The sequence below is a fragment of the Anguilla anguilla genome, chromosome 8, assembly GCF_013347855.1.
Source record: "Anguilla anguilla isolate fAngAng1 chromosome 8, fAngAng1.pri, whole genome shotgun sequence".
NCBI lineage: Eukaryota > Metazoa > Chordata > Actinopteri > Anguilliformes > Anguillidae > Anguilla > Anguilla anguilla.
In genome coordinates, this window is record NC_049208.1 from 51,434,020 (window position 1) to 51,453,450 (window position 19,431).

The 19,431-nt window shown below is 47.9% G+C and overlaps 4 protein-coding genes across 7 annotated transcripts; 2 read left to right on the top strand and 2 right to left on the bottom strand.

Annotated features, from left to right (window-relative positions):
• Window positions 1–1,124: 1,124 nt before the first annotated feature.
• LOC118233075 (calcium-responsive transcription factor-like) lies at window positions 1,125–3,944 on the bottom strand. Of its 2 annotated transcripts, none has more exons than XM_035428419.1 (3): window positions 3,787–3,944; window positions 2,217–3,237; window positions 1,125–1,552 (listed from the first exon to the last, which is right to left on the bottom strand). In XM_035428419.1, the coding sequence occupies exons 2-3, from the start codon at window positions 3,234–3,236 to the stop codon at window positions 1,331–1,333; spliced, it is 1,242 nt and encodes a 413-aa protein (XP_035284310.1). In that variant the 5' UTR covers window position 3,237; window positions 3,787–3,944; the 3' UTR covers window positions 1,125–1,330. The 2 variants fall into 2 exon arrangements, with proteins under 2 accessions (XP_035284310.1, XP_035284309.1); XM_035428418.1 differs by having other exon boundaries at window positions 1,125–1,648.
• Window positions 3,945–5,991: 2,047 nt separating this feature from the next.
• On the top strand, window positions 5,992–11,592 carry LOC118234652 (gap junction alpha-9 protein-like). The gene is made up of 3 exons (XM_035431343.1): window positions 5,992–6,092; window positions 8,323–9,855; window positions 11,438–11,592. Exon 2 carries the CDS (start codon window positions 8,342–8,344, stop codon window positions 9,851–9,853), a length of 1,512 nt encoding a protein of 503 aa, XP_035287234.1. The 5' UTR covers window positions 5,992–6,092; window positions 8,323–8,341; the 3' UTR covers window positions 9,854–9,855; window positions 11,438–11,592.
• A 600-nt stretch (window positions 11,593–12,192) lies between these two features.
• On the bottom strand, window positions 12,193–14,008 carry LOC118234654 (c-Myc-binding protein-like). Of its 3 annotated transcripts, none has more exons than XM_035431345.1 (5): window positions 13,859–14,008; window positions 13,097–13,169; window positions 12,931–12,979; window positions 12,509–12,644; window positions 12,193–12,418 (listed from the first exon to the last, which is right to left on the bottom strand). In XM_035431345.1, exons 1-5 carry the CDS (start codon window positions 13,991–13,993, stop codon window positions 12,377–12,379), a joined length of 435 nt encoding a protein of 144 aa, XP_035287236.1. In that variant the 5' UTR covers window positions 13,994–14,008; the 3' UTR covers window positions 12,193–12,376. The 3 variants fall into 3 exon arrangements, with proteins under 3 accessions (XP_035287236.1, XP_035287237.1, XP_035287238.1); XM_035431346.1 differs by lacking the exon at window positions 13,859–14,008 and adding an exon at window positions 13,547–13,841; XM_035431347.1 differs by lacking the exon at window positions 13,859–14,008 and adding an exon at window positions 13,547–13,834 and having other exon boundaries at window positions 12,509–12,638.
• Window positions 14,009–14,123: 115 nt separating this feature from the next.
• Window positions 14,124–18,483, top strand: LOC118234653 (ras-related GTP-binding protein C-like). Its single transcript, XM_035431344.1, has 7 exons — window positions 14,124–14,527; window positions 15,459–15,662; window positions 15,847–16,046; window positions 16,167–16,281; window positions 17,050–17,192; window positions 17,816–17,964; window positions 18,101–18,483. Exons 1-7 carry the CDS (start codon window positions 14,366–14,368, stop codon window positions 18,250–18,252), a joined length of 1,125 nt encoding a protein of 374 aa, XP_035287235.1. The 5' UTR covers window positions 14,124–14,365; the 3' UTR covers window positions 18,253–18,483.
• The last annotated feature ends 948 nt before the right edge of the window (window positions 18,484–19,431 follow it).

Genomic DNA, 19,431 nt, shown 5'->3' on the forward strand with positions numbered 1-19,431 from the left:
CAAGTCTGCACACAGCTGGGTTTAACAAATACAGCTAAATAACACTGGAGGACTTTCGGCACCAAGGTTCAAATATAATGGTAAGCAGTCACCCTCAAAGTCAACAGTCATGTCAAAGGCAAGTTTAAAGATTCAAATTGCGAAAATGTAGGTAAGTTTGCTGCTCTAAGCCAGGAAAACTCCAATGTGTCTTTGACAATGAAGCTGCCGTAGCTATCACCGAGTCACCACAATTCACCAGACTACACGTGTAGATCCAGTTAGTCCTAAATCTCAGCATTTCGTTATGAACTCGTGTGCCATGAACCTCATGATCAACAGATTTTGCGTGTAGCACCATGTCCATGCTAAAAAAGGCACAGTTTAGTTATAGTTTGGCTTTGCAGCTTAAGAAGGAATCAGAACTTAAAACCGAAGGTGCATTTTATATATAAATATATATATATATTTACATAAAAAACTGAGTCACAATGTTGACTATACACGTGTAAAACATTCAAATCTTCCATCAAATGAACTGACAATGATCTGCGTTTTCAAATAGCAGTATAAACTATTCTGGTTCACTCCTGTACTTGAACACAGTAAAAACGCTTTGCAGTCTGGCTGGTGCATGTACAAATGTAAAATCAAGTTATGATTGAGCTAATTTAATTAAGAGCAGAAGATCCTGAAACAGATCAGCTCCTGTTTTGCACCCATGCATTTTAGTGTCCCAGCAGGGTTGGTCCATGGTCCCCAACCCTGTTCCTGGAGATTTACCGTATTACAGGTTTTCACTCCAACCCTAGCACATCTCATTCAACAGCTAGAGATTGCATTGTGCTGCTAATTAGTAGAATCAGGTGTGCCAAATTAGGGTTGAAACAAAAGCCTACAGGATGGAAGATCCGGTGGAACAGGTTTGGGAACCACTGGAATAGGTTGTGCGTTCAGAGGTCCACGTAGTTCAGAGGTCCTCAATCTCATCCAGAAAGGGCTGGTGTGGGTGCAGTCTTTTGTTCCAGCCAAGCAGTGACACGCCTGATTCTACTAATCAAGGTCCTTCGCAAAGACTACGCTAGTGGTTGATTAGTAGAATCAGGTGTGTAACTGCTCAGTTGGAACACAAGCCTGCACCCACACCGGCCCTTTTTGGATAAGATTGAGGACCCCTGACGTAGTTCCTCCCTGGGGCCAACGACCTTGTGCCCGCCTGCCAGTCCGTCCCTCTCCCAACGCCAGTCCGTCCCTCTCCTAACACCAGTCCATCCCTCTCCCAACGTCCGCTTGTTCAGCGCACCCCGTCCCCCGAGGCTGCAGACGGGCCTGCGGTTCACAGCCTGATAGCTCAGGTCAGTCCGAAGGCGGGGGCGGCAGCAGCAGCGCCCCCCGGTGGCACGTCCAGGAAGTGCTGGGCTCTCTCCTGCATGGCCCTCGCGTCCTCCGTCAGCCTCTGCAGCACGGGCAGGCTGGTGCACTGGTGCACCATGTCCCGGAGAACCTCCAGCTCCAGGAGCAGCTCCTCCCTCTGCCTCCCGAGGGCCCCCTCGTCGTCGGGACGACCCGCGCTCTGCAAGCGACAGGACCGCATTTTCCACAGTTTGCCGGAGAGCAGTTTCCACGCTGCCATGCCATGCGCTGCTGGCAGGCAACTGCCTGCATGTTTCTGTGCCAACCAACGTGTATGCATCCGTTATCTTATGTATGCCCATATAGGCTGTTTGCTTCTTGACAGTACGTTTTCAAATCGACTCACTGCATGAAACCAAATTGTATGCTGTATTTTCACAATTGCACTGATTATTACAAATCATGTAGGAGCGTTGTGTTCATTATTACTCCCACTGAAACATCCATCCATTGTCTATACCTGTTTGTCCTGGTCAGGGTCACTGGGGGGTGCTTGAGCCTATCCCAGCAAGCATTGGGCGAGAGGCAGGAATACACCCTGGACAGATCGCCAATCTATCACGGGGCGTACACACACCATTCACTCACACACTCATACCTATGGGCAATTTAGAGTGTCCAATTAGCCTACCTGCATGTCTTTGGACTTTGGACTGTGGGAGCAAACTCCACATAGAAATGCTGCAAGCCATACGACCTTCTTGCTGAGGCGACAGTGCTACCCTCTACACCACCGTGCCAACCCACTGAAGCACAGTGAACTTTAAATGGCGTCCTGTGCTCATGCACTCTTGCATGCCCTAGCTGAAAAAAGGACTGCTTACCTGCTGTCTTAGTACTAATACCTCCGCGTAGATATCGTCACATTCGTCTGGCTCACACTGAGGTTCCTTGATATCGTCGTCTTGGTCCAGCTCTGCAATGTCCTCGCTACCCGGATTTGTCATGCGCCGCCTTACTTTTGCCCTGTAGATGTGGTTCTTAATGTCTTGCAGTTTCGGGTAATATCCCCGGTCTTGCGAATTGGGGGCGGCCGTGTCCGACATCCTGGTGTTCACCAGGTGGCTCAGTTTACCCTGCATCTCCGTGGCCTTTGTCACGCCTTCCCCGACCAGCTGGTCGATCCACTGTATGATCTGCGGGTGTACGGTCTGCACCATGCCAGACAGAGCCATCGGAGGGTGTTTGGAATGGGCGTTGTCGAGCGGCAGGTCGATGTAGAACCTGTTCTCGACCTTCACTTCTCTCTCGTCGTGCAGGTCCTGCAGCAGCCTTTCCTTCAGCTGGATCTGCTGAATGCTGATGCACTTCTTGCTGATCACGGCGTACTCGGGGAACCGGCACACCTGCACGATGGAGATCCTCGCCTGACACCCCTTCTTCCTCGTGCCCCGTGTGTTCAGCCGCTTCCTTTTGGCCGCGGGTCCGCAGGCCGGTGTGTAGTCGTGCTCCATCTCTTCTAAGGTCTGCAGTCCGGGCATCGTGGCGCTGCCGTCCTTCTCTATCTTTTTTTCGTGTTCCCTTTTAGGCCCGAACTGACATTCCAGAATTTTCCTTCCACCGTGCATGAAGGGCACCCCGTCTTCGTTAAGGTTTGGGCAGCTGGACTTGGTGAACTTGATTGAACGAGTTGTAAACTTCCCCTTTTCCACTTTGCTGGGTTCAAAATTAAGAGGAGTTGACGTCCTGACACTGAACGTTGTGGCAGTGATGCGTCGGAAGATTTCTACTGCTTGGTGGACACTTGTCTCGTCTGTCACATAGCCGTGCATGTAGTTGCCATCACTGTAAAATCCTTCCAGCAAGGTTTCCAATTTAACAAGATTATCAGTGGACTCGTCCATTCTGGAGAAAAAAAATACAGTTATTCTTCGCTTTTGCCATCATTTGATATCACTGCACTTCTGACCATGATACATTTTCTATATATTACTAACTCAGAATATGTATTAATTACATAAGGCATTACGCAAAAATGAAGCCTTAATCTGTATCTTAAAAGAGTGCGTTTAACATCCTCCGTCAACCAATCGCAACTTCAGTGACCAATCTTTTGACTAACTTCGCAAAGTGGCAACTTGTTCCGCTGAAACCTGTAGACAGGAGTAAGCCAGCCAACTCCAAAGGGCCGTACGCCGCTACATCCGACTGACCGATTGACTAACCTCCAAAGAGGTGAATTGTTTCGGGAGTGTTGCGTCGTGTATGATGTGTATGCATTTTGTCATTTAGTTAGGAGCATGCTGGCCAGTTAAACATGACTTTGAGTACCTGACAAGCTAATTCGTAGTACCCCGTCATAACATAAAAGGAAACCTTAACATGGTGTAACATCAGCCTTAACAACCCCTTCGAATGTACCGTAATACACGTTACGGATGTTTAAAGTCTTACCGGCTCTTGTCTGCGATTAAAACCCGTTCGTTGTATATAGGGTAAATTAATTCAGTACTGATAAGACTTCTACCATTAGCACCTTGCCGGAGACTGGAAGCAGTGAAAGCATCGCGAAACAACGCGGAAGCTCTCGCTTCCTCCTTTTTTCTTCGGTTCATTTATTGAATGGGAGACAACCAACTATAGCTGTGTATCGTCCTCTAGCGGCTGTAATTGAACAGATAAATACTTCATAGGCCAGGCTCTGGGCCAGATTATCTCCGTAACGGTGTATTCAGAAACTCAAAGATTTCTGCGGTTTCTGTTGTAATTGGCAAATATTGTAAGAGGAAACTTGCAAGTTAAGTGCAATCTAAAGACCCAATAAATGGCAGAGGAAGCAAAAAAAAATTTTGTTGTAATTTATTTATCTTGAATCTTGAATTGAATTTTAAATCTTGCAGGTTAAATGTTACATCTAAGATGTAAAATCATAGGGATCCATAAAAACTTTGTAATATCACCAGGGATATCAGTAATACTGCAACACCATTATAATAACACCAGGGATGTCAGTAATACTGCAACACCATCATAATAACACCAGGGATATCAGGAAAACTCCCACACCATTATAATAACACCAGGGATATCAGTAATACTCCCACACCATTATAATAACACCAGGTATATCAGTAATACTGCAACACCATCATAATAACACCAGGGATATCAGTAACACTGCAGCACCCTGCCTATTCTTGTGGCAGAGAATACATCTCACATATGGGAGACGGTGTGGAAGACCCCAGTCAGCATTATACATGAGGGATATCAGTAATACTTCACATGTGATTAAAGTGCATTCTCAGCTTTCATTTAAGGGTATTTCACCATGTAGAAATTAGCACACTTTTTATATTTTTACATAAGACCACTTGCAATTACAGAGCTCATCAGTGCCCTCTTTCTTTTTACTGATGTTCCAAACAGTTGATTTTGGCCAATGTCACTGACTGTATTATTTTCTTATTGCTCAGCCTCATAATGGCTTCCTTGACTTTTATTGGCACAACTCTGGTCCTCGTGTTGACAAATGCCTGCAACAGACTCCAAAGGCAATCAAAAACCTACAATTAAGTCTAGATACTAAAAACTGTCTTATACCTGCACTAAGGAGCAATTGAAGACACCTGACTTATCAGAAACACCTGTGCAGCCATTTGTCCCAAATATTATGGTACCCTGAAATAGGAGTACTATGTAAAAAAAGTTCTGTACATAGTGAACCATTTCTAAATGATGGAACCAAAATGTACAAATATAGCCTTTAATAAAAGCCAAGAATCTGCACATTAACCACATGTGAATTCTGTAATTGCAAATCTAAAATGGTGGAGTACAGAGCCAAAGCAAGAAAAAAGTATGTCTTTGTCCTAAACGTTATGGCGCTCACTGTATAATACATTGAGCCGACATGTTATGTAAGAGGTTGGCTCGTCCCTTTTCAAAAGAATAAAATGGCGTGTCCGGGACTATGGGGCCCCAGCAATAGAACAGATGCAGAGACTGGGTTGGGCGCTCGGTCCAGGAGGACCAGTACAATTAGCAATTTGAACAAGGCTGGGACATCGATTTCCTCTAAGTGGAGCAACAAAAAAAAAAAAAACAGATCGCCGCTGCTGGGAAGAACTTTTAATTTAATTACTTTCGGAGGGACCCAACCAAGTGTGAAATGGGACGTGACCGATTGATTGGCCGGCAGAGGCAATTCATTGATCTAAAAGAACAGTGCGGTTGTGGAAAATTCAGGGGCTTCACGTGTGCAAACGTGTGCATGTGTGTGCATGTGTGTGTGTGCAAACATGTAAACACCACTTATTGCACTCAAAATCCCCAACCTCTAAACCAGGGGTGCACAACTCCGGTCCTGGAGGGCCGATCTGCGTGCTGGTTTTTGTTCCAACCGATTACCATTTCTTACAGCTCTATAAACTACGCTGCTTCACTCCTGTGCTTGAGCACAGTGAAATCTCTAGGATGCACTTGCAGACTGTGACTCTAGCTGTTGCCTATAACACATGTCAGACAAAGATATGATTGGGCCAATTCAATAAATGTTGGGAAACGTTGGCACAAAATCCTGAAATGGATTGGCCCTTGTTGTGCACCCCGCGTCTAAACTCAGTCTTTCAAATGCAGCACGAAACTGCTGAACGGTTTCAGCAAACCCCGGGTCACAGAGGCCGGAGGAGAGGCCTGTGCTGACTGGACAAGAAGTGATGGACATCGGCAGCTGACTTCTCCTGAGGAGGGGCTTCTGGGTAAGTTAACTGTGAGCCTCTTCCTCTCCAGGATGGGACTTCCCACATCAGCTGTGTAGGCTCTTGCTTTAGGTCCAAAACCACTTTGGGATGCAGAAAATACTATAGCATCCTACAGTACACCGAGCTGTAGGTGTGGGGGGTGTGGTTCAGCCTAAATTTTACTTTAGAATGGCTAAACAACGGAATAAGCAGATTGTGCCAGTGGCTCCCATCCTGTGTAACAGCTGAGATGGTGTTTGATGACTGTTTCTTACCTCAGAGAGTTCAGCAGGGCTGGCTGGCAGACTTCAGGCAGAACAATAAATGTCAGATACCGAACAGCGAGGCGTCGTTGCCTCCCCGCCACTGTAGCCATTTGTCAGAAAATCACCTAAATAGCGTCCCTCGCGTTATTTCTATGGACTCCTTTTTCATTCAAATGTGCCTATCAGCTTTGAGTTGGATTTATTTATACTGTCTCCGAAAAAAAAAAAAGGATTCATAATTACTGGTGTACCACTACTTATGTGAAATAACTGCAAGGTTGGTTAGGAATTTTGGTCGCTCGCCCCTCAGTCCAGCCCCCCCCCCCCCCCCATGCCTCTGGACAGAGATGGGAGGGCACCGCAGTTCGGCTGATCTAACGAAATCCCAGTACTGAACTACAGATGGGAAACAACGATTTTGAATATTTTGGCGGCCCGGTTTCGCCTACATAGCCCGCGGGGGTTTGTAGCACCCCGCTCTCGGTTCATACCGCTGCAAGTTAAGTGGCAACGATTTGCACATTGATTTCTGCTGGTTGTTTATAAGTTCTCACGCAACGTGACAGACCTCTTCATTTTGATGGAATCCTCAAATCACATTCCCCGGGAGTCATCCTTCCGTAAGGAGGTGTTATTTTTGGCCACTTTTCTTCGTAACAATTTTAGGATGACGTGCCTTGGATTAAATTACCTCAAGAGGTGTCCAGATACGAAATGTCTGTATATATACATTCTATTTCATAAATGAAAGGTACGTTTTTGCTGTCATGCAGCTGTTTCAATCTAAGCATGTGCTAAGTCTGTATTTTAAGAGTGGAAATGTGCACGAATGTGCTGTGAATCTGAAATAACTGTCAATTGAAAGTTTGTAAAAACAAAATATGCAAGAATTTTAATTCGAGGGAAGATGTTATTTTCACACTTTAATCGACGATTAAACTGACATCTCAGGACATGAAAGGCAGCATATATTTATTAGAAATAAAAATGTCTCTCAGTATTTGAAAAGGTAACTATTTAAATGTATAGTAGGTCTATCTGCGTATGGTTTATAAATCAATAGCCTACACGCGTTTTCGTATTTTCAGAGAAAGATGGTTTTTTTTAAATCTCTTTTGTGATCTGTAATTTACTATTTAAAGCATTTATATATTTAGCAGAATTAAAATCTGGAGTGAATTCTGCCACCATTCAGTTGAACGACTTGGAACTGGTTGTTCTGTTATACTGAAACAGTTGAGCTCATTGTTGATTTTGCTGTTAAGATTTGCAGCGTTTCCATTTGTACTTGCATTTAGCCAATGACATTATCCTCTTACTGTAACACATAGGCGCACAAACAATTCACATCTAATACAATATAGAAAACAGTTTGTGTTCATGCACAAGTAACTGTTTACAACTTTATTTATTAAAGTAACCATCCAGATATATTTTAAGACCTATTCTATACTGAATAATCATCTGTTTAATATGTTGTTTTTCACCAAAAAAAGTTCAATGAACTACTGAAAATGGCTTAGTAGTATTTCTACACCTTTACCCTCATTGAGAATGGCAGAATCTATAAATATGCAAATAGGCGATTCTTACTGTTGTGTTCCCAGGATAACAGTAGGCAAGGCATCTGGATTCAAACCTAATTTATTATTACAAGCTATCTGCTCTGCAAATTGAGTTAAATGCTTTGACTTATTTAAATGTATACTACTGTGGTATATGGACCCACGATCCCCAGTTTGGAGAGGACAATGAATTTGTAGTTAAACATCGTGGCCTTAAATTCTGTCTAGGAATATTACCTCAATTCCAGTACTCTGAAAGAGGTCTGAAATTAATGTTTTATAAGGGAATCTGCAGTCCCTGGTGAAGAAATTTTTCAGAAGTTTTATATCGTACTACCCTACTATCGTTTTTGTTCCGTCCTACTCTCAGTGTCCTCAATCCTTTCCTTTCGTCGTTGTTCCCTCCGTTTTCCCCAGCAGCCCCAGCGGTGTGACGATGGGGGACTGGAACTTCCTGGGCGGGATCTTGGAGGAGGTGCACATCCACTCCACCATGGTGGGCAAGATCTGGCTGACCATCCTCTTCGTCTTCCGCATGCTGGTGCTGGGCGTGGCGGCGGAGGACGTGTGGAACGACGAGCAGTCGCACTTCGTCTGCAACACGGAGCAGCCGGGCTGCCGCAACGTGTGCTACGACCGCGCCTTCCCCGTCTCGCTCATCCGCTACTGGGTGCTGCAGGTCATCTTCGTGTCCTCGCCCTCGCTGGTCTACATGGGCCACGCCCTGTACCAGCTGCGCGCCCTGGAGAAGGAGCGGCAGCGGCGGAAGGCACAGCTCCGGCGGGAGCTGGAGGCGGCGGAGGCGGAGCCCGCGGAGGCGCGGCGGCGGCTGGAGAGGGAGCTGCGGCAGCTGGAGCAGGGCCGGCTGAACAAGGCGCCGCTGCGCGGGTCGCTCCTGCGCACCTACGTGGCGCACATCCTGACCCGCTCCGCCGTGGAGGTGGGCTTCATGCTGGGCCAGTACCTGCTCTACGGCTTCCGCCTGGAGCCGCTCTACAAGTGCGAGCGCGAGCCCTGCCCCAACGCCGTCGACTGCTTCGTGTCCCGCCCCACGGAGAAGAGCGTCTTCATGGTGTTCATGCAGTGCATCGCCGCCGTCTCCCTCTTCCTCAACATCCTGGAGATCCTGCACCTGGGCTACAAGAGGCTGAAGAAGGGCCTGCTGGACTACTACCCGCACCTGCGGGACGACCTGGACGACTACTGCGTCAGCCGGTCCAAGAAGAACTCGGTGGTGCACCAGGTGTGCGCGGGCCGAAAGGCCACCATCCCCACCGCGCCCAGCGGCTACACCCTCCTGCTGGAGAGGCAGGGCAACGGACCCACCTACCCCGTCCTGGAGACCTCCTCCACCTTCGTCCCCATCCCGGGCGACCCCGCCGCCTGCAAGACGGGCCTGGACGTCGTCCTCCTCAAGGAGGCGTCGCCCGGCCCCGCCGAGCCCAACGGCGCCTCCAAAACCACCACCAGCAGCGAGACGCGGTCGCCGCCCACCGACAAGCAGGGCGACTCGGAGGAGCACCCCGGCAGCGAGCCGCGGGAGGAGCCCGGGGGCGTCCCCGGGCGCTCCGCCCTCCCGGCGGACTCCTCCTCCTCCTCCTGCCCCACGCTCCTCCTCGGCGCGGGCCGGAGGCCGCGGCGGGTCAGCGCCCCCTGGAACTGCTCCACGGTGGAGGAGAGCAACAGCTCCGACGGCGAGGGCTTCGGCGGCGCCGGCGCGCTGGCGACCCGCTGTGGCTTCGCCGCGGGGCGGGCCCGGGCCGCCTCAAAGCCCGACCTCAAGCGGCCGAGCCGGCCCCAGAGCCCGGACTCGATCGGGGGCCTCAGCTCCGAGTCTAGGCCCAGTCACGACGGCGACAGCAGCCCGCAGCCCTTCCCTCCAAACCGCCGAATGTCATTGGCAAGTAGCGGCAGCAGCAGGCGAGCCCCCAGCGACCTGCAGATCTGAGCGTTAGTGCCACACCTCATCTCATCATCCACAGCTCACGAGGGGTGGGGGGGGGGGGGGGGCTGGTCAGGGGTGCACAACCAGACTCGTTCTGTTTTCGGGGATGTGACGTCGACTACTGCTCTTATTTAATCGGCTGGTTTATTTGATCTGAAATTTTTCCGATGCGGTCAGGACGAACTGCGGCAGTAGACTGCAGAAATGCTCTTGGTGAAAGCCCTTGACTTTGGTACAATATTGGAGTGAACCTGGCACTGACGCGTTCAGCCATTTTGAAAATCAGGCTGGAAAAAAAGCAGCGTACCCACAGACCCTGCAGGAGTGGCGTTGTGCACCCCTGGCCTAAGAGTAGGGATAGTAGGGGGGGTCACAATATCCATCGGTGTCTTTATGGACAAATTTGGGTGCGTCCTAATACTCAGAAAAGGTATCCTCCTTTCCTCTACTACCACCTTGTCTCCTCCATGCCCCAGAAACCGATCTCGGTGTCCCTTCCTCCCTCCTCTGTCCCAATAATTGGCAGAGACGGGCAAAGCGGCCTCAAAACTGGTCTCCTCCCCTCCCTTCCTCCACGTACGTCCCGGTTGGAGACGCTTGGTAGAGGGGGGCGTGGAGTAAAGGAGGTTGAGGAGGGAAAAGTAATGGGACGCACCCTTGGATTTGGGCACGTCCCTGAAATGTGACATCATGGTTCTGACATCGTCACGGTGGGGAAATTTACGGCAACGAGCACGACATGTCAGTCTCACTCCGACAACCCTCAAATAGTTTGGCTCCATGAATTTGAAAATGCTTTCGCCTGCTGCTCGTAATGACACACTAAGTAATGCAGCGATTGCTGCGGACCGTCTGTTAAAACAAAAAGGGTGGTGGAAGAAATAAGATTCTGTCCAACTGCTAAATACAAACGAAAAATGAAAATGTGGTCCTAAAAAATGGTCCTACCATTGATTTTTATTTATTTATTTTGCTGTAGATCTGGTCTGCTTTATTATCCTTTTAGGACCTTTAAGAAAGAACACTTCAATCCATGGGATACAGTGTTGCATTTTCAGTGCATTGAAGAATTTGGGATCAACTGATTACATTAACAAAACAATAAGTTATAGCAATTCAGGTTTTTTCCCCATGTATACACACTTCTCAGTACAATACACTGAGGTTTAGAATTTATAAATTTAGTAGAGGCATTAACCTAAACAGTAGAGAAAAAAAACAGAACACACAAAAGCTAAGCCCCCACACACTTTATATACACTCTTATACAAGCTCTTTAACCAGACCTTGGTCAAATACGTATTTGTTTTGGATTCAAATACTTTTCTGTGCTCTATTGGTCTTGCCTGGCGTAATTGAGCCTGCCAATATGACCAGAAGGCGGGGTTTGCGCTTTTTGAGAGTATTTCATTGGTTCAAATACACCAGACAAGATCAGTAAAAAGTGTAGAAAGTATTTGAATCCAAAACAAATACGCATTTGACCCAGGTCTGGCTTTAACCTAACTTTTTTCCCCCCCCTCTCTCTCCAAGGCATAGTGCCAGACCGCAACATAAATACATTCAACTTGTTCTGTTCTCTTTCAGGTCACTGTGCTGCAGATGTCTTCCATCCTGAAAAAGCACTGAAGTAGCAGAACTGAAAACTGAGTTTTATTATATGCTGTAAACGAGAGGGGCGGGGGGTTTTATACACTGAATACTACGGTACTGTGCATTGTACACAGTATAAATTTGTGGGGCTGAGAGGGGGGGGGGCATGAAGTACATTTGAGGAAACAAGTACTCATCTGCTATTAAATACTCATTTTCTTTATAATCATTTTTTTTTTTTTTTTTAAACATGAAGCCAGCATATAACTAAAGTTAAATAACATTCTCCCCATCTGTACATTTCACTCGTCTATGCAGTTCCTCTTGGAGAATCAGATAGCAAACTCAGTGATTGACAGGGATCTGATTAAATCGCATTCATCGATCGAACATTACATAATCGGTCACATGGGCAAACACGAGACGCACCGAAAAGCCAGCTGTACGCTGCATCAGGAGCGGTATGCAGCAGGAGATTGATTTGCATCGATAGCGAACTCATACTGATGTGCAAGTAGGCCCATGTACCTCCATACTGAGAACACATTTGCAGTGGGGTATGCCACTAAGTCGATATAACCTAAATTAACATACGAGATGTTGACAACAGCAGTAGGCATGCCTTGTTGCAAACAGTCAGAAAGCAGGTGACCACAATTTTTATGTGCTTCTAAACGGAGAAATCACCAATCCAAAAGGAACTGCACTGCTAAAGATCTTTAGCAAATGATTTGAGGGTTTGACAACAATTTTGTGCAAATGTGTTTAATTCAGATGAACATTACTTGAAAAAAGTACTTGTACACTCCAAAGGACATTCCAGACAGAACCCAAAATCCTCAAATGAACACTTAACACAAATAAAAAAAAGTGTATCCTCTATTTCCAGTGGTGTCCCATGTTAACAGTGAGCGTTCTCGGAGCTAATCGCCACTACAGAGTCGCTCCTTCTTGTGCTGGTTCATACTGCAAAAGCTAAAGAGAAGGACAGAGGGAAGAACAGGTTAACGGTGTTCATCAGAACAATATGCGCGAGCCATCAAGCCTTCTAAAACAGAAGCACACCCTATTTTTCAGTCCTCTGTTCTCCTCCAGGAGACGCTCGTATTGCTGCTGGACCTCCATCATCTCCGAGCGAAGCTTCTCCGCCTCTGCTGGCGCGGGGCCGGACAACCCGAGGTGCCGCTTCAAGAAACTAGCACTCGTGTTAAGGATAGGGTTCACCCGAAAACTCATTTTCACTTGTTTTTGCTAATAAAAAGAAAACTTGCCAAAATGTGTGTGAGAGTCCTACATGAGGTTTCTATTCAATTCTGAGAGGTTAGTGGAAAAAAACTGTTTAATGAAAGGTCACAAGCAGCCGCATCCTGTGGCTGACAAAAAGTCTGTTTAATTCTGTGGCCCTGTCTAATCGATAACTCAATGAATTGATTGCAAAAATCAAGGGCGACCTGTCACTCAGTTTTTACGAGTTTATCAAAGGATACTCCGAAGCGTTGATGGGTTTATCATTTTCTTCGTACAGCGCTACCAACACTGCAAGTAACGGATAAGTGAAAACACTGCTTTTTTCAAGGTCATAGCAAATTGTAGCACGACAACGAACATCATTGCCTATGTTGCATTATTATGGAATTTTCCAAAGGATCCTACCACTGGTCAGGCTGTCAAGGACACCAGCCTTTTCCAGGTACCTTCGGAACTGTTCCCGTCTGGATTCAGAAGCCTGCAAGAAACGGCCATTTCCTTAAGATAAAATTGTTCAGTGGACACGAGCCGCAGAGAGAATGCATTTCATATTTATAGACTGATATATTAGGCTACGCCTATTGAATAGAATGTCGATTAGGCTATGCCTTCAATTTTACACGTTAGCCTTATAACCTGGAGAACAACTACAACGAAATGCAAGGCACACAAATACAAATAACGTAAGACGCATGCTTGCATAGCCTAACAAACTTCAATTAGTAGAACAAATAAATTTCAAACTCAGGAAACTGAGTTTGTCCGCAAGTGTGGGCATTGCGAACAGACGGGAATTATAGCGAGTAAATGCGAAATAGTTCCTCAAAATATTTATAAACAAAGTACTGCACTTACTCTATAATGTGCCATGTCGATAAATCAGGCAGTTTCAGCACCGGTGCTAACTATCGACATAATCAGCTGAAGATAAGTCTACAAGTGAGCACGCGCCGCTTTTTAACGACTCGTCGCTCGGCTGTGCAAAATTAACAAGCGGTAACTACGGGAAATGGACAAATGGAAATAAAATGTGTTAACTGATTTGATGGTTCCCCTCACAATAGCATATATTTCGACTGTAAATCAGGCAGGCATGCAATAAAGGCGCGAAGCTACATTATTAACATTGTTATAAGAACTACCCGCTTGCCAAATTAGTGGAATCACCTGCTGTTTGTGGTAAAAGCCACTAGCTGTGAAAACTACTCGGACCAGTCGCGCTTTACGATGAAGGGAGAACTTCAGTTCATTATCATTTGCCTCAGAAACACGCCCCACTACACGGCTAGGTGGTTCAGTCATGTGACTGCAAACATATGACACGGGATGAACGACCCCATGATATGGTTTTCCGGATTGACGTGGTCACAAGCCAATCAACTTATCAAACTTTCAGAAAAGTGACCAATCGGAGAAGAGGAGGTGGAAGTAAGCACAAAATTGCTTGGCAAGAAACAGGAACACTAAATATTTCAAGAAGATAGGGAGTTTTTTCATTGTTTATTATCGCTCTCGCTTTCATTTTTATTATGGCTATTGGCCATTTCTAATGCTTGTTATGGTAGTAGTTAATAGGGTTATGGTTTCTGGTTTGGGGGGAATTCAGGAGTACAACTAATCGAAAGTGGGATCGAGGTCCGAGGATCGGGGAAACAAGCTTTGCGTCGGGTCAAAATGTCGAATGAGTCCGATAGTTTCAGGGTGGACTCATTCCCTAAAGACTTTGGGTATGGAGTGGAGGAGACTGATATCGAGGAGGGTTCGACATCTTCCGACAGCAAACCAAGGATACTGTTGATGGGATTACGACGAAGCGGCAAATCGTCAATACAGAAGGTAGCCTGGATAGAAACACGAGTTAACTAGAATAACCTTACACGTCATTATAATAGCGTGTGCCCTGGTATCTTGTTTTAGGCACCTGCTTTGTCCCATGAGGGTTAGTTAACTGTATGCCAGCATGTGCTGACATTTGTCATCGGGCTAGTCCGGTTAGCTGTTGGATACTTCTGTGTTCAGAATCTCTGCATGCTTCACTGAACTTCGGCGAAATTATTCTTCAGCCTGCGAGGCTGTCTGTGGAGTCAACAGGCCAGTGATTATAGACCTTTATTAATAATAAATATATCTCATTTAAACACAAAAGTACCCGTGATGTTCAGTAAAAAATATAGCCCTAGTTATTCTGTGTTCTTCGGAGAAGGGGTTGCCAGATTTCACTAAACGTTTTTGTCGTGCTGTCGATGAGATCCCGTAGATTGCGTGAATATGCACACTGCGTACGTAAGCTGCCTGCATAAGCCTGTACGAATATATTTCCTCATTTGGCAGGCTCGTTTTGTTCAAAGTTATTTAACACCATTATTAGGCAAACGACCTGAGGTATAAATAACATCAAGGCTAACTACAAGCACCAAAGGACAGCAACACTGTACATATTGAATGCCATTTAAGCTGATAAGTCTCGGCCACAACAAGAGTGAAAAGAAACGAGATATTACACGCACAAATACCGTACTTACAATAGAACAGAATGAGCTTTAACGAAATGGGTGCTTGCCAGAGGAGAAAGTGCTCCAACTGTGGCTGTAATTCAAAACTTGTTTCAGGGCTTTAAGGGGGTCTAGGTGGAGGGAAATGCCTGCATCGGCAGAACTTCAGCACCTGCCTGAAGAGAGATAGGGAGCTCACAGCTATGACTGCGGCTAGCTTCTCTCCCACCCTCCACCCCTGTCAGATTGAGGGCTGAACTGACTCTTTCTGGCAGGTGGTGTTCCACAAGATGTCCCCCAATGAGACGCTCTTCTTGGAGAGCACCAACAAGATCTACAAGGACGATGTCTCCAGCACCTCCTTCGTCAACTTCCAGATCTGGGACTTTCCTGGTCAGGTGGACTTCTTTGACCCTGCCTTCGACTATGAGATGATCTTCAGAGGGACCGGTGCTTTGATCTTTGTTATCGATGCCCAGGTGAGCTCATCTGTTGGGTTGGGACGACATAGTATTGTAACAGTATGCCTTTATTCATCCCACTGGGGGAGCCATTGCATTCTGGGTTGAGAGTACAATTTGCAGCATAAATTTGTGTGTGTTTGTGCGTGTGTGGTCGTGTATGTGTGTGTGTGTGTGTGTGTGTGTGTGTGTGTGTGCACAGGACGATTACGTGGAGGCGCTGGGAAGACTCCACCTCACAGTGTCCAGAGCCTACCGGGTCAATCCTGAGATTAACTTTGAGGTCTTCATCCACAAAGTGGACGGCTTGTCTGACGACCACAAGATCGAGACCCAGAGAGACATCCACCAGAGGGCCAACGATGACCTAGCGGATGCCAGCCTGGACAAGCTGCACCTCAGGTCAGTTTCGTAGGTTGAATCCAGCGCCCTTACCTTACCCTGTATCTTGCCTACATATATTTACACACAAAACCTACTCTTCAGCAGGATAAATGTCCTGTCTAACCTTGTGTGTTTCAGCCTGTACCTGACGAGCATCTACGACCATTCGATATTTGAGGCTTTCAGTAAAGTCGTCCAGAAGCTCCTCCCTCAGCTCCCAACTCTGGAAAACCTCCTGAACATCTTCATATCTGTGAGTCCCGCCCGTCAATCAGGTGACCCGTGTCCTGGCAGTTCCCGCCCACTGGAGTGAGCGTGCACTGTCTGCCCCCTAGTGGTGGAATCTGTGTCAGGAAGCACAGATTTCAGCCCCCCCCCCCCCCCCCCCACCCACCCAATGTCACTGTTTGTCTGCTCCTGTGCCGGAAGTCCTTGGGGCTATGGGGATTTGCACAGTTAACGGGGTGAAGTGTTTTGATTTGGCCACTCTTTGTGATATCATATCCCCCCCCCCCTCTGCAATTGGCCTTATATGTCCGCCATCTTGGAAGTGATTCCAACTGAAAAGAACCTCCCCACTTTTAGACAGTCATAAAACTGCACATGGAAACCTTGACAGGACTTCCCATTGGCAGCCTCATATTATGACAGTTAAATTGTATTACAATTAAAATTGTTTCTAGAACTGATAGGTAGCTTTTCTGATGTATTAGCAATTGGGGACTTCATGTAGCATTTAGATTTCCCTGGATCTGTTCGCTCTTACTTGAAGTGAAGTGGCTCAAAGGCTTTTTCTGCCAAACTAGGTGGTATTTTACAGCCTGATCTTTTTGTTTCGCGCTGTTGTTACTTTAGGACGCTTAATATAACTGCTCTCTGTGTGGAATGTATCACAGGTGTGCACATAGTGAGTAGGTCAGGTCAAGCAGGACGTTTTGATTTAATAAATGAACTGCATCAGCCAACCTGGCCACAGGTGCAGTGTAATACCCGCCTCTGTCTCTGTCTCTGTCCCCGGCAGAATTCGGGGATAGAGAAGGCCTTCCTGTTCGACGTGGTGAGCAAGATCTACATCGCCACCGACAGCCTGCCGGTGGACATGCAGTCCTACGAGCTGTGCTGTGACATGATCGACGTGGTCATCGACGTGTCCTGCATCTACGGGTGAGCAGCGGGGCGCTTTGCGCGCACTTCCTGTGATGTACTTCCTGCGACGTATGCTGGACACGCCCTCAGCTCCCAGGTCCTTCCCGGTTCCTTCCCTGTTCCTTCCTGGTTCCTTCCCCTGTTCCTTCCCGGGTCCTTCCTTGGCCCTTCCCCGTTCCTTCCCCTGTTCCTTCCCGGGTCCTTCCCTGTTCCTTCCCGGGCCCTTCCCCGGTCCTTCCCGGGCCCTTCCCCGTTCCTGCACGAGGAAGCCCAATTTGCTTTGTGTTCAGCAGCGCATTTTTCGGATGAGTTACGAAAACACTTAATTGAAATTAAGAAATTAAATTTTGTAAATGATTGTTGAAGCATCTCCGGTCCAGTGACACAGTGAGATGTGAAGAATGGTCATTGTGCTGTTGCTGTTATTGCTGGGTATTTTTTGTCCCTTACCAGGTTTAAAACATTGCACCTTTTGTGTGTGTGTGTGTTACACAACCAGCAAAGTTCCCCAACATGCTCCAGTTTTACTGCGGTTAAGAACACTGAGGGCAATTCCTCTATATTCATGAAGAGCCCATTCTTGGCTGCGGTGGGTATTTCTGTGTTGTGATTGGTCGTCCCCGTGTGGTCATGTGTTCCAGCTTGAGGGAAGATGGCAGCGGCAGTGCCTACGATAAGGAATCGCTGGCCATCATCAAACTCAACAACACCACGGTGCTCTACCTGAAGGAGGTGACCAAGTTCCTGGCCCTGGTGTGCATCCTCCGAGAGGAGAGCTTCGAGCGGAAAGGTGAGCGAGCGAGCAAGCACGGGATTGGCCGGGCCGGAGGGGGTGCTCAGTTCTGATTGGCTGATGGGGATTATGTTAAGAGTCTGAAAGGGTAAACGGACAGCTCACGCTGTTTCTCCGCTGTTTTTGGCCGCAGGTCTTATAGACTACAACTTCCACTGCTTTCGTAAGGCCATACAGGAGGTGTTTGAGGTGGGGATGTCCGCCCAGAGGACGGGCCTGCCGCAGCTCGGGACCCCCAGCCCCAAGGCCATCGCCCAGAACGGGGCCCCGAGGAGCGCCATGTAGCCGCGGAAACCGGAGATCGAGCGAGCGAGCGAGAGAGAGAGAGAGAGAGAGAGAGAGAAGGGGGCTGTACCCTAGGTCCCTTTTGCATGCGACGAAAAAAGAAGCCATAGGCACTGTCTGTGAGCGGGACGGGGGGACCTGGGGGAAGCAGCCTGCCCTGTCCCGGAACCTGTGTGGGACACAGACGGGAAAACCTGGAGCAAAAAAAAAAAAAAAAAATCATTTTACAAATCACTAAATACAAGTAAAAGGGACCCGTCAGCCAGTAGGGGGAGCTACAGCACTGTAAAGAACAGCCCCCACTGTCCCCCTCCACCTCCGCCTCCACCGCCCTCTCCCCCCCTTCCCAAATCTCCTCAGGATCCACCCTGTTTGTTTGCATATTGCCGGGGGTGGGATCCCTGCACACTGATTTTAAACCCATTCTTGAGTTGGTTAGCCAGAAAAGTTGTGAAATGCTTTGCATTAATATAAAACCACTCCCTATATCTCACTGGGACGGGGGGGGGGGGGGGGAGGCGTACCTTCAACTTGGGGTGGGGGTGGGGGTGGGGGTGGGGGGGGTCGGTTTGCTTAGTCCTGGCAGGACTGTGGGTTTTTTTTTGTAGATTTATCCTTTTTTTCCACTCCTACCGCCCTCACATTGGGGATATTGAAAGATGTACACAACAGACCACCCCCCCCCCCCATCTGTACATACAGTCTACCGTCGTTTACCGCTCTCTGACACACCTAGGCACGTGTACCCCAAAGCGCGCTGGTAGGCGGGACAGACCCCCGAGGAAGCACAGCTTTGGGAGTAACTGGGTCCAAAGCCGGTCGATTTTCTGCATGGTTGAGTGTGCATGTGGGTTGAAATGAGTAACGGGGCGTCCTGATGAGGATTCGCTGCAGCATATCTCTTCGAGGGGGCTTGGGTGATAAGGTGACGCTCGGTCTAAGGGCATCCCGGTGAACTGTTTACAAAAGTGTGGCACTGTGACTCGACTGAGCGAGGACGACCCCGTTCACGGGTCTTAATACCTGTGTGTGTGTGTGTGCGTGCGTGCGTGCGTGCGTGCGTGCGTGCGTGCGTGCGTGCGTGCGTGCGTGCGTGCGTGCGTGCGTGCGTGCGTGCGTGCGTGCGTGCGTGCGTGCGTGCGTGCGTGCGTGCGTGCGTGCGTGCGTGCGTGCGTGCGT

Excerpts from the sequence above, each read along its gene's own strand:
- LOC118234652 (XM_035431343.1), top strand. The coding sequence starts at position 8,342 with ATGGGGGACTGGAACTTCCTGGGCGGGATCTTGGAGGAGGTGCACATC.
- LOC118233075 (XM_035428418.1), bottom strand. The coding sequence starts at position 3,236 with ATGGACGAGTCCACTGATAATCTTGTTAAATTGGAAACCTTGCTGGAA. Across the intron at positions 1,649-2,216 it reads TATTAGTACTAAGACAGCAG|AAACATGCAGGCAGTTGCCT; the intron begins GTAAGCAGTCCT and ends TGGTTGGCACAG.
- LOC118234654 (XM_035431345.1), bottom strand. The coding sequence starts at position 13,993 with ATGACTGAACCACCTAGCCGTGTAGTGGGGCGTGTTTCTGAGGCAAAT. Across the intron at positions 12,645-12,930 it reads AAACCCATCAACGCTTCGGA|TGCTAGTTTCTTGAAGCGGC; the intron begins GTATCCTTTGAT and ends CCTTAACACGAG. Across the intron at positions 12,419-12,508 it reads ACAGAGGACTGAAAAATAGG|CTTTTGCAGTATGAACCAGC; the intron begins GTGTGCTTCTGT and ends CCTTCTCTTTAG.
- LOC118234653 (XM_035431344.1), top strand. The coding sequence starts at position 14,366 with ATGTCGAATGAGTCCGATAGTTTCAGGGTGGACTCATTCCCTAAAGAC. Across the intron at positions 15,663-15,846 it reads TCTTTGTTATCGATGCCCAG|GACGATTACGTGGAGGCGCT; the intron begins GTGAGCTCATCT and ends GTGTGTGCACAG. Across the intron at positions 17,193-17,815 it reads GACGTGTCCTGCATCTACGG|CTTGAGGGAAGATGGCAGCG; the intron begins GTGAGCAGCGGG and ends CATGTGTTCCAG.